This window comes from Strix aluco, chromosome 1, assembly GCF_031877795.1.
Source record: "Strix aluco isolate bStrAlu1 chromosome 1, bStrAlu1.hap1, whole genome shotgun sequence".
NCBI lineage: Eukaryota > Metazoa > Chordata > Aves > Strigiformes > Strigidae > Strix > Strix aluco.
Genome location: NC_133931.1, coordinates 4085013 through 4101857, shown reverse-complemented (window position 1 = coordinate 4101857; position 16845 = coordinate 4085013). Strand labels below are relative to the sequence as shown.

The following is a 16845-nucleotide window of genomic DNA, read 5'->3' as shown; positions in this document are numbered from 1 at the left end:
ATGCTAGACTAGCTAGTGTTTACTACAAGAGCCCATTAACTCTCACAGCAAAACAAAGTAATGACATCACAGATAGGCACTCAGATATGAAATGCATAAAAATCAAGGGTATTCCTGTACTGTATACCAGAGAAACATCCCTAAATTTAGGTGGCATTATAAAGGTAAGCAGCACATGTAAACTGTTCATGTCTTTCCTTATGTAAATGTACATAGTTTCTTTTTAAAAGCACTAAGTGTAATATATTTAATTTATGCAGGGGAATGAGGAACAGTTCTGGTGCTGACAGTCACTTCTGTGCCTATTAACTATTCATAGAACACTCGATAGCATTGGGAAGAGACTTTGAAGCAACAGTAAAGGCTTGGCAAAGCTTTTATCATATTAAATATAAAATGTGAAACTTTATGTTTACAGCTACCACTACTTTAGTCAGACAGCAAGTTTTTCATGTTGAAAGCAGCAGCCATCCCAAATCACAGAATACATTTTTTTTCCCCTTCTGTAGTCCTAATGAAACAGGCACATAGATCCCACCTCAGAACTAAAATGGATTTACTGCTTGCATTACAACCTAATTTGTGCTTGAATGACAACTGAAATAACACTTTAAGCCATTCATAATTTAATAATTCTAATATTTTAATAATAATTATATAATAACATAATTTGGCAATTTCAGATTAACAGAATTGTGATTTCATTGAAAAGGTTTCTTCAAAAAGCTAAGTTTCTCTAAATTTACACCATATCAGTCATCAGTTTCTCCTCACTTATTCACTCAAAATCCCTTGAAAAATAATTTTTAAAATGTATCTAAATTTTTGATGAATTGTTATGAACCAGAAGGAGTTTTAGAGATTTAATCCTTGGAAGCCAAATGTAATGATGGAAGAAAATGCACTGTCATTTATAAACAATAACAGGGATTTTAATTCCCTCTCACAGATAAGCAGCACAAAGTACCTGATGTTTCAGAAAACAAAGGTCTCATCCTGCTCCAATGGAGTTTATAATACATGGCTGAAATGTGACAGGGGAAGCCGACAGTACTGTTAATGCACAGAACATACTCAAGAGTAACATGAAATCACTCAGTTTCTCAAAAACCTTAGACCAATGAACAAGTAAACCTAGAGCACTGAAGGCACTGACAGTTTATTTTTTGTTGAAGTTTTAATGCTGGCTGCAAAGAACTGCTGATTGAATGGGTCTCAAAAACGTTAATGAAGATTTCTAGAGAGCAAAACTTGTAAAAATACCAACTAATATAATTTTATCTGGAGTCAGCCTGCCACTTCTCGTATTTGGCATGTTTTTATATCCTCTGAATTCTTCTAAACAAGTTAGCTGCCCCATTTTGAATTCTTAAGCTGCAGATAGCAAGGAATCAAAGAGCAAGTTTGAATAAAAAACATGTAATATATATTTGGCTTGTTCTGGTTGCTAAGCTACTAAAGCCCAGTTATGACTACAAGACTGTTCTAGATTTGTAGCTGCATTTCTGACAAGGCAATGTAACATCAATCTAAAGCATAGTAATAAAGACAAAAGATTAAAGTTACAAATCAGAACTTGTTTCAGTAGGGGTAGAGCAACTCAGGCACTTCCAGATCTTTCCAATTCACAGTATCCATCCATCCAAGCAGCTCCGACTGCTGCCTTTAGTTCTTTTGTTAAGAATTCAAAAGTTCAGGAAATTTAAACACATTAAGAATTCAACCTCTGTTGAATTGAAAAGGGACTACGCAAGGGACTATCTCCTTCAGTTGCTGAAATCTCATGTCTTACAGAACAAGTAGGACAGGTTGTTCATCTGTCAAACCATAACTACACCTCTGACCCAGGGTACACAAACAGCTAGGGAAATCAAATACCTGCAAGCACGAAGTGTGCAACATCATACTAACGTGCCTAAGGTTTTAATAGTGGTATCTGATAAGAATCTCAGATTATTTCAGTGAAGTTTTCTGAGATATAGAACACAAGCACACACTGTAGAGCTTAATTGTTAATATTCAACATCCATCTGTAAGGAAGAGTACCCAAAAGGCTTCTGGTTCTTCAATTTATTACAAGCAGAGTTTGCTGGTTGAATCACCACACTTCCCCAGGTGCCACTTCTCAAAAATAGTTTCTCAAACCAATTTAATCTCACAGAAAACAACTGAATATTGCTTTTACCAAAACAAGAAGCAAAGGGAATATTACAGCAGTTCAACAGCTATATGCAACCCCCTCCAGTGAGGAATAAATATAGCTCATGTTGAGGCAGACAGATGTTGAGGTTGATAAAGGTAAACAGAATCATGTAAGAGGTAATTACCAAACAGGCTAGATAAGTCACCCGTGAATAACTTAACCCTTCAGTGAATCCAACATTGTTTATTCCCCCACTAAGGAAACATGAGCCAGAGCACGAAAGATCTCAATTCGTTCCCAAAGCACTAACATTTGTAACCAGCTACCTCCAGTTATCTCTACAGCATGGAACATCATCATTGCATCCCCACAGCCTTTTGCATTGCTTTGTTGTTTGCCAGCTCTTACAGAAAAGAGAGCTCTTCTCTTCCCTTCCCCCAAATCCCAATGTTATTGTGATCACTGGGGTTAGGGAAGGAAGGGAAGAGATATTTCTCAATTATCAGGAGGAAACAGATCTGCTAGAAGAGCTCACCAAAAAAATGTAAACTAGTAGACTGGTCAGTAATTAAGAACATTTATTTACACTGTCTGACCTTACTCTGTGGTAAGGTAAAGTCAGCTTATTTAAACATTTTAAACATCCAAGTGCCAGCACAAACAAGAAAGTGAACCAAAAAGTACAGGTCACTTGCAAAAACTAGGTGTCTTCTCCACACAAAGCAGGATGTAAGTTTTTGCATTCATGGTAGACAGTAATTGAACCAACATTGCTAGTACAAATTACTTAAGTCTAAATCTCAACTTACCCAAAAGACAGACTCTCAAAACAAGTTATGCACATTATAAACATTCCTAGATGAAGTTGCATGTGTTTTATTCAGCAAGTCAAGTTGATCAGCAAGCTCCTATTTGGTGAAGACTTATAATCTATTTTAACTATGCCACCAATAGATCTGAAAACGACATTTGATGAACTCTGAAAAATGAAAATTTTCAGGAAAACCTGGAGGCATAACTCATCAGTATCTCTCATGGCCCTAACTGCACTGATTGACCCCTCTGATTCAAAAGAAACAGACTAGTAATTTCATATGAAAACATGTTTTTAACTGCAGGAAGACTGCACCATACAATCTGTGTTGCATGCTCACAAGTTCAGTCTCTTATGCCCTTTTGTCATATCAGATATAAAGATACAGATGTTTTCAGATGCTAACCTGGAATTTTTTAAACAATGTTGTAAATAGTATTCAATGAACATTCTTTCAGAGGGTTGGTCAGGTGCTTCTGTTTGGCCACGACTGAGCATGCTGTAAGGCACAACTGCATGTATAAGCCAAAGCAAACATAATGTGCATATATTACACACTTATACAGTGCACACACATTGTTTATTCACTCCTGAAAGCACACACAGTCTAGTACTTAATTCAGTTTCATGTAATATTTTCTGCTATCTGATAAAGAACATGATTTTCTGCATTTGATAAGGTAATACTGTTAATACTGTAAGCAGTTTATTGGAAACCTAATTACAGTACTTATCATAAAATCTGACACTGTTTATTCCTATTCTAAATCCCATTACCCCCCATTATTATCATCTAAATCTATTGGTAACATGGTTTATTCATATATATTCATGTGTTACAGGCAGATTAAATCACATATAACAAGACTCACTAGGGGAAATAAATGCAATATTCCACTAGTAGTCAGAAAAGCCAATTTATCTAACAATTTATTCTAGAGTACTGTAACCTGAAGCATTTCTCCACAAATGAAAAAGCTTCATTCCAGCCCTTTATAGTCTAATGTTGTTTCTAGTTTCTAGGACACTTACCTTTTAGTAAAGAATTTTACACTTAAATCAGGTTAAAGTTTTTACAGGGGAAAGCAATTATTAGACAGAAGATGAATGAATATAGAAATCCTTCCCACTTCACAGTCATGCAATTGAATCTGTGGCACAGCCAACAACAAAAACAAAATCCTTTTTGCCTTGTGTGTTTTCAGTTGGCAGATCCTACTTCCCTCTTCCTCTGACTTCAATCGATGTAAAAAGATACAGAAAGTTTCTATTAACAGAAATGAGAATTACTTACCAATTTGTAACAATACGGGTGTTACCAAAGCTGTCTCCATGGCATAACAAAATTCCCTGCCAAACATTACCGCACCATGCATCACCCACAGGCGTATTGGAATCCGGTCTATGGATCCTTCACTAATGGTCTCCTCCCTGCTTTCATTCTCCTTGTTTTCTGTTTTCTGAAGCTGTGCCACAGGTAGATCTTGAACTTGCATAGATTCCGAGTCAGCATTCTGGGGAGCCATTTTCATTACCATAAAAAATATATATATTTGTTATATCTACATAAATAATACTACCATAACTCCACGAACAAGTTAGGGTGTCTTCTTTCAGCTTCTGTTCCTCAGGCAAGTAATGCTTATATTCCTCTTGTACAAACAGGTATCTTGCAACTTCTTGTATAGATATGAGACATTAAGAATGAAAAGCTATTTGGTAGGAATTTCAACATATGGCTTGCTGGTTTACTGTGAGTTAGAGTTAAAAATCCATAATTGCCATTCAGTTAATACCAGTTTCATAATTATTATTGAAGAAGTGCTGAAGTTGTTATTCTTGCTACAGAGAGGTGGAAAGGCGACACAAAGAGGTGCTCCACTGTTAATCCCCATCGAGTGGCTGATTAATCTGCAATGAAAAGCAAGCATTTGAAATTTTCAATAGCATTTTTCAGGATATTGTGCCCCCTCCCCCCCTTAACCATATACCCTATTTCCTGCTTAATGCTTTCCATTGTCCTTGCCTAATGTAGGGTCTTTTATTCCACATTCCCTCCTACCTCTGGACTTTCCATTGAAATGCAGTTACTCCTCATAGTTAGAGGATGCTTAACTGTACTCATAAGTTCCTCCAGTTTCTGGTCCTACATGAAGCCGCAGAAGAATGTATCAATGCATTTGTCCAAGATCCTCAGAACATCAGGCACAAGACCAACAAATTCTGGGAAATTTAATACAGGTTCCATTTCAGAAGCAGCATAGGATATTCTAGTACTATGCCAGGAAGATGATTCATCAATTACCATTTACTCACTGGCCAGACATCTGTTTAGACTTTTGGAAGTTGCCAATTACTTTGCAGTAACCATCATACCATCTTATAATGAAGATATTCCTCAAGCAAGCATGAGCAAGAATAAGCCATTAGAAATATAAACTGGAAGGATTGATATTTAAATATTTAAGCTTCTAATGAAGCTATATACAGCATACACATCCATCTCCACTATCTGCACAGAAGACTAGAGCATCTTACTCCCACATGCTACGAGGCTCCTGAAGTCCATGAGAGTAGAATGGTACAATATGTTCTACCATGCATTAAAATATATTCCAACCAGGTAAGACAAGCTTCTTCTGTGTTTCCCCCTCCTTTGTGCCACAGACAAAGTCTAAGCAGACATACACACTGTACCACATCAACCAAAATGTGTTTAAGCACTTAGGAGAAAGAAAGCAAGCATTTTATAAAGAGTCAGATTACATAATGTTTGTACTAGAAAGATGCATATTAACATCTGTGCACACAGTGAGACTGAACTCGTATCCCAGGACAAAACCCCTCAGGGTTATGGTTCCATGAGATGCTGGCTGTGGCAGCAAAGCTGGCCTAAGAAGTCCCCACACTGCAGTTCCCTGTCCCTTCAGTTGTAGCAACAAAAACCCTCTGTGGGCTAGAGCATAAACCAGATCATTAAGTGGTGAACCTAAAAATGAGCCTTAAGAAAAAGATGACATGTTTGGGGTTTAAAGCACATCACAACAGCAACTCTGTTTCAGCGACACACTGTTCTACTACAAGTGCAGCAGGGGAACATCATCTTGATCACTCCCTCCTGGATACCCTCCTTCGAGCTGTACCTCCAGTGCATTTTATTGCGTGGTATTTTGTTCTTCCATTCAAACACATCTTTTCTGGTCTGGGCTTTTTCTCCTCTCAGGATCTCCAAGATTACTGTTCTCTGATTTGATCACCTCAGTAACAACTTAATACTATATTTTGCTTTTGAGATAACCAAACTTTTAAATCACAAGAGAAGTTAAAATCACTTACTGAACACAAGTGCCATAACCCAAGTCTTAAGTGCCAAGCTTTAATCTATAAGCATTAAGTAGCTCAGAACAAAAAGGATTCAAGAAAAGCATTTCTCCACCCACTCAATTAACAGGAAGAGATGAGATGCACCGCCTAGGGTTAGTGAATTATGGCACAGACAGGTACTTGTTCAAGTTTTTCAGAAGCACCTTGTTTTTATAAACGTTCTTCTTTCCACCGGTCAGGGTTTGAATTTGCTAAGCTCCTGCATGCAGCAGAGTTCATCTGCCTCCTTCCAGGAGTTAACAGTGTTGAACTCATCAAGAGGGAGAAGGGATGCAATTCTCTTACTTTGCTTTACTGTCTGAGGTTTCAACTCAATCCTTGAAGGGCTATTAGTTTATCATAAGCATATAGTTAAGTACTGTGTGTATTAAGAAAAACACACATCCGCTTTTCATAACACAAGTCCTGGGTGAGTAAAACCTACAAAATACACATTCCAGAGTAGGAGCAATTATTTTAGTTGCAGACTAATCATAAAATGTTTAATGGATGGCCCACTCTGGGAAAATTACATTCAGTAGAATTTAAAAGTTTATATATCAGCTCTTATTATTCAGAAATCACTCAGAACATGTATGTTGTGTTACAGACTACGGGTCATGGATAACACTCCTGCACAAGATGGCTTTAAAGTCTCTAATGTTTTCTTATGCTTAATTTCCCCTCCTGTCAACTGTCTATGAAGGATTTAACTCAATTTCCCTAAGCACCTCATTCAAGCTGCAATTACAGAGTAGCAGAATGAGGCAGAGAGGAAGGCTGTTCATCACTCCAGAATGTTTTATGATGCACTGGGGCAGCCTGCATACACAAGCAGGATGACACAGGCTGGGAGCATTTGTCATTGGAAACAATAAAGAGGGTATCTGAGATTTAGCCCATTTGAGCAAGACTCTTAAGGGATGACTGAAAAAGTTATTCTTGAAGTGGAAGATGATGGGGAATGATCAGATAATTTAAGAGACAGGAATAATGGATGATAGATGGAGGTAGACTTTGAAGCTGTAATTGACACAGATAAGAACAGTATATTTTAAACATGCCAGAAAAAGCAGTTACAGTATTCAACTGCAATAGCAAGAGGCACAATGGACAGGTTTTATCTAAAGGAACAGAGAATTACTGTTCCATTATGCCAATTTTGTGGTAAGCATAACGCTAGTCTTCCTGCAGCACTTTCATCTGACTCCAAGTGCATGTCTAATGTAAGAGCCAGAGAATAACAAGAGCCTCTCAGAAAGGTCTTCCAGTTCTTTTGTAAGTCCTGCTAGGTTGTGTTCATACTCATTTTAGACCGATCCAGATTCTGCTGCTGTTTCTTCCAAGTTCATTTTGATTTTGGCAAGTTTGAATAGTGGCATTCTTCCTTATCAAAAAGGGAGACAAATTCATTCACCTGCTGGAAGTAAATATTACAGAAGCTTTTATGCAGCAAAGAACTCCAAACTAAATGGCATCTAAAGAGGAGGTGGATTAAAACACCAAAGAGGGCATGCTCCCACATCTGCATCTAGCAAACTTTTTTCATGTTCGTTGGCTAGTAAAGCCAAACCTTAATTGACAATAATTTTAAAAAATTGTAATATTGAATATCCATGGTAATTCCCAATGAAGTCCATTTACTCACGCAGTTCAAAGGCTTTATTGCACTGACTCCACCTAAAAAATGATAATGCTGGCCTATTTCTTAAGTGATAAATTAGACTTACATTTTACCTCTCATTCAAGCAGAACAGGTACTAAGAGAGCTCACATCCCTTCCTCAAACAGATGTCAAGAGGCAAAAGGTTTCAGAGACAGCCTCCCTTTCACCTGTACCCTTCTGACCATCCAGCCATGTAGCAGCTAAACAAAATAATTTAAAAGTGTTAGCTGGCACATTAGAGGGCATTTATCTCAGGAAGCTGAGACCATGTCCCCCATTCTGCCATGCACTCTCATTATACTTTCCATAAAGTTTTAAAAGGAATTTTCACTACCAACAAAAGGAAGTAGAATGAAGAATTTCAGCCATGGACACAAGTTCATGTTGGGTATTGTACAGAGGTTGGGTATGAATAGTTTAGATACAGAAATATTCCTACCTTGCAAAGTGTTTATGGGAGGTGGGGACCGATTACTCTAGCTCTTCAACCTAATTGCACATTTTACTTTGACCTTCGGCCACACTGCAACAATGACAAACCCTATAAAGCAGTAGTTAATATTTCAACAAGACAGGCAAGTAATATATTCTGAAAACTAATCTGTAAGCAAAATTTTATAAAAGCTGCTCAAATTGCTTGTAATCTTATCTGTTATATTTTTACTATCTATCATCCATCTAGACATAAGTCATAACATGGCTACATGAAGCACAAAACACATTACAGGCTGGACAAGGATGTATCACAATAATCCTGTGCCTCAAATAGGTAGTGTTCATAGACAAAACACACGAACTATCAAAGAACCAGAGGAAAACTACTGCCTTTCCTTGGGGTTTTCGAAAGAGGAGTTATATAGGTCATACTTGTGGCCCACAAAATTCAATGGTTTTCTTCTCCCTAGCAAGCACTAAGATGCTAGAGATGCACAAAAAGCTCACACTAGACAATTACGCAACGCAATGCCTCAGGCAAATGACTTCTATCACACTTCTCTGTGTGTTTTGTAAGTTTAGGACTTAAAGGTTGACAACCAGTGTTTTTGCATTTGTGATACCATCATCTGGAGGTCAAAAGATTAGTAGTACACCCATCAATACCAAAATAATTGGGGTTAACAGTGATCCTGCCCAAATCTTTTTAAGGCTGAACTGTTTTTAACGCATGTTTCCAGATATCTCCTGCTAACTAGGAATAGGAATGTACTGTTTGACAAGCAACTAGATTTCTGAACTAGTGCCAAAGCATATGACTTTAATTAAGCTATGGAGTATGCAGCAAGTTTCAGGTAATCACACACATACTTTATTAAGCAGTAATAAAGCTTGGCAAGGAGATAACAGTTAAATGGGCCCAACTGGATACCGGATACCATGAGAAAATTTCAAATCTTCAGGAGGGTTTTTTCCTCTGAAGCCATTAGGCAATCCTTAAGGCATTTACTGGTGTAAGAAACAATTCATTTCAACAGGGTAGGTGTCCACTAGTTACAAAATCCTAAGTCCTAACAGAGAAAAATAAGCACAGCTGAAGAAAAACTGGAATGAGTAAACTGAAAAGGATGGAAACAGTTCTGTCCAAACACAACTAAATATCTAAGGGAACAAGGCAGAGATTGAGCAGAGGAAAACTACCCCCTACTCTCATCCTGGTCTTTAAAGTTTATTGCATTAACTTCCAATCACTTACCTAGCCATCTCTTGTCTTCAAGATCTGCCTCTTACATTACCATTACTTCCTTTTACATGAAAGTATACAGATTGATCAAAGTCTCCTCAAATCATGAAGAGCTGCATTCAGTTTCACTCTACAGGAATTGTTTTCTAGTTGATGTAGAAAGCACTCTAGCTCAAAGATTCTACAGTTTAAAAGAGTTCTACCTTCTTGACACTGAAAGGAAGGATGAAGAGACACCTTGAGCCATCATTGCATACAAATGTCTTTTCATTGTTTACCACTAACTCCATAAGGAAAACCAGCTAAGAACCAATTCTTACAGAACTTAACTAGGCTTTAATGATTCTGGTCACAGATGTCATTGGGATCTGTTAGTGATCCAAACTGACATTCTGCATGACACATCAAGAAAACCATAAATAACAAAAAGACAATGTGGGTGTGCTTCTACATCATGAAATATTCAAATGCTTGACTGGAAAAGTGTAAGAGTCCAGAAGTTGCCAGTCTAATAGGACAAGATTTCTTTCCTCCCAGAGTCTTACACCTTACCCTCCTTCAATTCTTCAATGAGCTCATCCCACAGACACACACACTAGTAACCATACTACTTCACCTGTGAATCATGTTAGGCTGGCAAGCCTGTAATTGCCCAGTCATTCCATTTATTTGCTAAATACTTTTCTGCCAAGTTGATTTATGCTAAGGTTTAAGTCATCTGGCCATCTCTTGAAAAGTTATCTAGACTGATTTAAGTATAGCTTTAATATTAGCATTGGAAGGAAAAGCATTCTGAGTTTATCTGGCTTTTTCTCAGACTAAATAAATTCTTGGCTGAACACTTCTACCCCTGTGTGTTGCAGACAAACATCACTTATTATTCCTTCTACAATTAAATGCAAAATGGACACTGAGTTCTGCTTCAGCATCTAACTGGCTTGCAAAATGATACATCATTTGGACTTGTGCCTTTTCAAGAGTAAAATGGCATATGTCCAAGGATAATTACTAATGTTTTGAGTTCAAATCCTCCGGTGCTCCACCATGCCAACAGACAAATAGCATGCTGCTGTGAAAGAGCAGCTCTTGAAAGCAAGGCTGACCTTCATCCCCCCTCACAAAAATTTGTCGATTCTCAAAATATATTAAAAATGATTCCGTAAGATGCCAATCCAACAGATTCTGGACAGATGACTCCTCCACGATTAATTTTGTTCTACAAATCTGCAACAGGGACAGTAGCTTCCACTTAAAGAGGTAGTAGCAGCTGAAACCAGATAGATACTCCTTGCAGTACAAACCTAATCACAGCTTCAGATTGTAACAGCGAACTATACTTTTGCTAGCAAGGGTAGTTTTGTTTTACAGTCAGCTGCTTGCATAGGAATATCACATAAAATACATTACCAGCTTATTATACTGCTTGCACTAAGGTTTCTCAATTACTTTAAACTGGCATAAACAAGTACTTCCTCTAAAAGCAGCAGTCTGTTCTTCCTTTTCTTTGCCCCAGGTTCCTTACTCCCACCCCTTCCTGCACAGCCACACAAGCATCTAAGTAGTGAACCAGGCGCCGTAACTGATCTAGGTTGAAAACCAAGCTAACAAAAAACACACTGAAGAAGCTAAAAAAACATTTATAAAGTCGGGTTGGTTTTATCTGATTGCATGGCTGCATGGATCCATACCAACATAACAGGGAAAGGGAGGAACAGGGGCATCTACAAGTATTCCTTTGGGTAGTAATAACCAAAACCAGTGTGGAACAACAGCTCACAAAGAAAAGAAGTTGTCAGTGGATCCCTGTGGCTACAGGGTCAAAAAGCAAACTCACCTGCCTAGCTCAAGACACCTCCTTTTCAGAAGGCAGAAGAAGGATCTTCAGTCATGCTGTGAGAGCTATCACGTATTCTGCCTCCTAGTACTTGCCACATGCAAGGCAGAATAACCACTTGCTTAGCCAACAGGCAGCTATTTTCTCCCCAGTTGTTTTGTGGCTCTGTTGCTAATTATTAGCAGCTGTTTATAGTAACAGAACTGGCCACAGGGGAAGTTTCTTTGGCCCATGTCAAGACTCAAGTGTTCAGCCACTGCAGTAGGAAGAAAAGCATCTAGAAAAACATACCTGGAGTTTTTGGCCCAGCCGGAGAGGTGTGCTTAACTAATCTATTTGCAGCAAAGGGGCCATATCCTTCCATGGTCTGATTAATTTGTTCCTTCATAAAAGTTTAGAGTCAAGAAATCCTGTGACTTTCTAGAAGCACCATCATATGAGTCACAGAATCTCACAGAATCATCTAGGTTGGAAAGGACCTTTAAGATCATTTAGTCCAACCGTTAACCTAGCACTGACAGTTCCCAACTCCACCAGATCCCTCAGTGCTGGGTCAACCCGCCTCTTAAACACATCCAGGGATGGGGACTCCACCACCTCCCTGGGCAGCCCATTCAAATACCCAACAACCCGTTCTGCAAAGAGATACTTCCTAATATCCAGTCTAAACCTTCCCTGGCACAACTTGAGGCCATTACCTCTTGTCCTATCACTTATTACTTGGTTAAAGAGACTCATCCCCCCTCTCTGCACCCTCCTTTCAGGGAGTTGTAGAGGGCGATGAGGTCTCCCCTCAGCCTCCTCTTCTCCACACTAAACCCCCCCAGTTCCCTCAGCCACTCCTTACAAGACCTGTGCTCCAGACCCTGCACCAGCTTCGTTGCCCTTCTCTGGACACACTCGAGTCATTCATGAGGCCTTGGGTTCAAATGGGCAGCGACTATAGGCAGGTTGCTGTTTAAATTCCCATTAAGACTTCTCACAGTTAAATGCAAACACAGATTTTTAGCTACTGCTTTCTAAAAACAGAACTGTATTAACCCTGCCAGAAGGCAAAGAGTATACTTGTTCAGGAATAATTATAAAAAATGCAATTATACCACATATTACTTAACAACAGTCCCATAAGTGAGCAACATTACTCCAGATCCTGAAAGGAAAGTCAACCTCTAGTTTTAAAATAGTCTTAAACTGGACTAACCTGTTTTGAATCACTAAAAGCCTGCCAAAGGAAAAAGGTTAAGGCTAAATGGGTGCAATGAAGAACCACATTTAACATGTCCTAACATTTGATTCATCATTCAGGTAATCAAAGGCATTGAACCACAACACCATAAACCAGCTTGTTCTACAAGGATATCATGCCTAAGCAACCCTACAACTGACACCAAAGGAAGGCTCAGATGAGATTTTTTAACAAGTTCATCTTGAAACCTGAGTGTTTCTTTTTAAAAAAAGCCACTGGAACCAGCACAGTGCTTTTGCATCATGACCTACTTTGGAGGCTACCACACAATTTAGGCCACTAAAGCAAGGTCTGGGAAGGGGAGGGGAAAAAAAAAAAATCATTCTGCAGCACGTTGCAAATGAAGACGATATGGAGCAATCCACCTCACACAGAGAAGCAGCATTTTTTCCACTTCTTGCTACGCAAACTTTTGCCTGCCCTCAGGACTCTTCATACACTGTAATCCAGTTGATGTCTTTTACAACCTCTGCTTTGCTGTTTAAACCAGGGCATAACTTCTGAAAAATAGACTCATTTAACAGAAGCAAATGATTCTGGAAGCTCTCCTACTGTTAAGGCTGAATATCTGACATCTTCAACTCTTCCAACAAATCCATAAAAATATCCAAACAATCCCCCCCCATGTATAAGAGCAAGTGGGTGTGCCACTTCATTTTGAAAAGGGTTAATGAAGACATGTTGCACCCTTTCTGCAGTATGTATACAAAATTCCAGAAATTATTAAAACCTGACATAAACAGGCTTCCAACTGCAGCCCTGCCAATACTAAAGCTTCCATAGGGTTTCCCGCCTACTTTCTTTAAAGCATGGCCTTGACTAGAAGGCCCCTTGCTTTCTTTGGACACTCTTCCCACTCCCTTCCAGCTTCCTCAGAAAATGACCAAGAGTAAGATTTTTGGCTCACGCTGAAAGACATGGCAATACAGTCACAGATGGCACTCTGCACAACAGACTCCCTGATGGGCTTTTTCCTGCCCAGACACACAAGGAGAAATAGAAACCTTAAGACATAAGGTGGAGAGATGCAGGTCCTCATGACATCAGGGAGAACATCTTTGTAAGACAGCACTATTTCATCATTTGTTATATTTTGGGGGCCAATGTCATTTCCCCAGCCTGATCATATTGCTGGGGAAGAGATGTAGGAAACCATGGGTCTTTCTGAAATTAATGAAACCATTCTGGGAAGCCATCTTTTTAAAAATGATCCAGAATTGAATGAGAGACAGACTTTATTCAGTGGATTGGATATTATACTGCTCCCTAAAGGCACAGGCTGTTACTAATATTAGATCAGATTACATTGTTAAATCACTGCTGCTGCTGTTTTTAGTAGGAAATAGTTCATTTTCTTAAACTGGGGAGGTAGCATTATCTGATTAAATTTATTTTTTGTTTCATTGCTAGGTAGAAAACTTCATATATGGTCTCATCACCCTCATGTTTATTAATACAGATAACATTAAACAAGTAAACAGGTAAGGTGGTATGGGCATAAATAGCAATAGAGAAGCCTTCCCAGCTAGGGGAAAACATGGGACCAGTGTTGCTCCTAGAACAGGCACCAAGAAGCAGTTTGACACTACAGCAAAGACACAGGCATGCCTTACTTGTGACAGCTGGATCTCCAAGTAGCAGGTTCTACCCCCAAAATTAGATAAAGGTTAAGGGCAAGATACCAAGCACTAACAGCTAAGTACTTTTACAAACAAAACACAACCACGTAGTCTCCACATAAGCACAAAGAACTCAAACTCAGGGGGATGGAGATCACTCAGGCCAGTGTGCAAATATGCTGTTACGGTCTGACACTGCTGCAAATAACTTTCAGTAAGAAAATCCACTAATTTGTTTAGATAAGCACAGTCAAACTTCAGTCTGGCACAAGCTAAGTATGACCCACTAAAACATCCTCAAGTTTTTAAACCATGTTGAACATGAGAATTATCTCCCATCAGAATTAAATTGATTCATTCCCTCTGTCTTGATGAGGTAGGACAGAGCAAAACAAAAATAAGGCTATCGTCAGAGAACATCTTAATACATTACCAAGTGGATTAACTAGAACAATCTTACCTTCCTGCAGAAGGACAATATCTAACCCAGCGGGGTGGTGGTGCAAGAATAATCCTATCAGTACATCATTGCCACTAGCATTTTTTTTCCTCCAAGTTTTCACCAAGGCTGTCCTCCTGATTGCACAGTGTTGGAAATAAAGTATACCAGTGTAACCATTTGCTAATTACTTTCCAGAATGAGCAATACTTTCTATAATAGGTTGAGACATGAATATTCATCCTTAAAAATTAGTCAAGCCAGGACCAATTACATAGTCTGTATATGCAATGTTAGATATTCCTTGCAGATGTTACTGTACCTACAATGAAGAACGCAGTATTTTATTTTCATGTACTAGCATTGGAACTAATTATATTCACTGCTCTGAAAATTTGCAGGCTGGTTTCTTCAGGCTGTAAAGGCTTAAGAAACCCAAATACTGCCAGAATATGTATTAGACAATTACAGAAGCTATTCAATAGATCAAGACAGAAAAAGAGCACAGCATAGATCTTCACAAGCTGACTTCCTCTAGCATATCATTAACATCTGCAAAGTCTAATTCATTGGAATTATCTCCAATTACCCATCCCTAAATGCATTACCATCATTCAATCTTGGAAAACTCTGTTAAAGTAAGCTTTTGAAAGCATCCATAGAATTTTGTTCACCCTCCAACAAAGATGGGGAAGTTAGGTTTTGGCCAGATCTTTACTAACTCTGAGGAAATAATTACTCCCTCAGAGAAAAACCAAAACAACACAGAAAGTTTCTCATATTTCAGATTCTCCAAAGGGTTTGTAAACAACTATATATAACTGGTTATATCATACTGCACTAAATATTCCCATTTTGTCTTCTTGGAATGCACTCACAGATCAAACTGGTACATCATCACTATGATAACTTGGTAATAAGCAACTGTTTACAGCCTAACCTGCAGTTTGAGCCCACACTGATTCAGCACGATTGCTGGAAACTGTCTCTTGTCAGCATAAAGGAGATCCCTTCTGCCTCTTCCCCACCCCAGCTTCACATAGCTTTCCTCCATCTGGGCCAAATAAAATACTGTAACATCCCCTGATGAAGTGTTAAAACAGAGCTGACCACTATAGTATTGAAAGAAAGGAATAAAGGTGTTTTGAGATAAATTTCTATCTTACTTCCTCCCTGGCATGCAAGGAGGCCTGCCTCCTCCCAGTGTGCTGCAAAAGCTGCAGGAAAAGAACTGCTTCTCAGCCACCTGACCTCAAGCCTGCAATGCACAATGGTGGTGCTAACAGAGGAAACAGCTATAGGTTAGAGCAGCAGTTCTATGGTGCAGCACCTTTGGTAAACATCTTCAGTGTCTCCTTTTGAAACCAAGTGATTACAAACAAGCATTGAGAAAGCACATTCCATAAAAAGTATAGCTAGAGCACTTGAGCAGATTCCCTGCTCCAGTTTCAGACTGTTCCAAATACCAGCATGACAGACACGTTTATGTTCATTGCCATGAAGTACAGCTATTTGATTTAGTTTCTCAATTATTTAAATAAACCTTTGAACTGACCTAGCAGTGATGCACAGCTTGTGTATTTTAAGTAAGGTATAAGATAAATAACCAAGAGAATCCCCTCTTAACACCAATAATAAATCTTAAGAATACCAGAGAAACACTGTTTGACCAGTAATATGGATAATCAGTCCTTAGACGGGTCACATCACCACACTGATTTCACACCATATATACAGCATTTAGGAACAATACAGTAAGAACTTCCACAAACAGTACTTTAAGTAGCTGATACACCATTTAAGAGTTATACCTTCTAGGAGAAAGAAATACAGGTAACAAACAGACAACACTTTAGCTGATAAAGTATTTAGAAACCATCTGTTTTAGAAAATTTTAGCACAAGTAAGACGATTTAGACAGCTGGTTTATAAGCAACCCTGTAAAAAGCTGGTGGCCACATTTAAGAGCAGCTCGATTAGGACATATTTTGATTTTGGACTATGAACGAATGCTATTTTAGTAATGTGTTTTGCCAAGCTCTA

General features: G+C 38.6%; 1 protein-coding gene across 7 annotated transcripts in view; it reads right to left on the bottom strand.

Moving 5' to 3' along the window:
- SLC45A4 (solute carrier family 45 member 4) overlaps positions 1–16845 on the bottom strand; it is a 90863-nt gene that overhangs the window by 35924 nt on the left and 38094 nt on the right. For 6 of the 7 annotated variants that reach the window (XM_074831984.1, XM_074832247.1, XM_074831812.1 and 3 more), the window contains one exon: positions 4252–4868. In XM_074831984.1, coding sequence (XP_074688085.1) covers positions 4252–4495 — 244 coding nt within the window. In that variant the 5' untranslated portion in view covers positions 4496–4868. Of the gene's footprint in view, positions 1–4251; positions 4869–8425; positions 8468–16845 lie in introns of those variants that run through there. The other variant, XM_074832073.1, reaches the window with a different exon arrangement.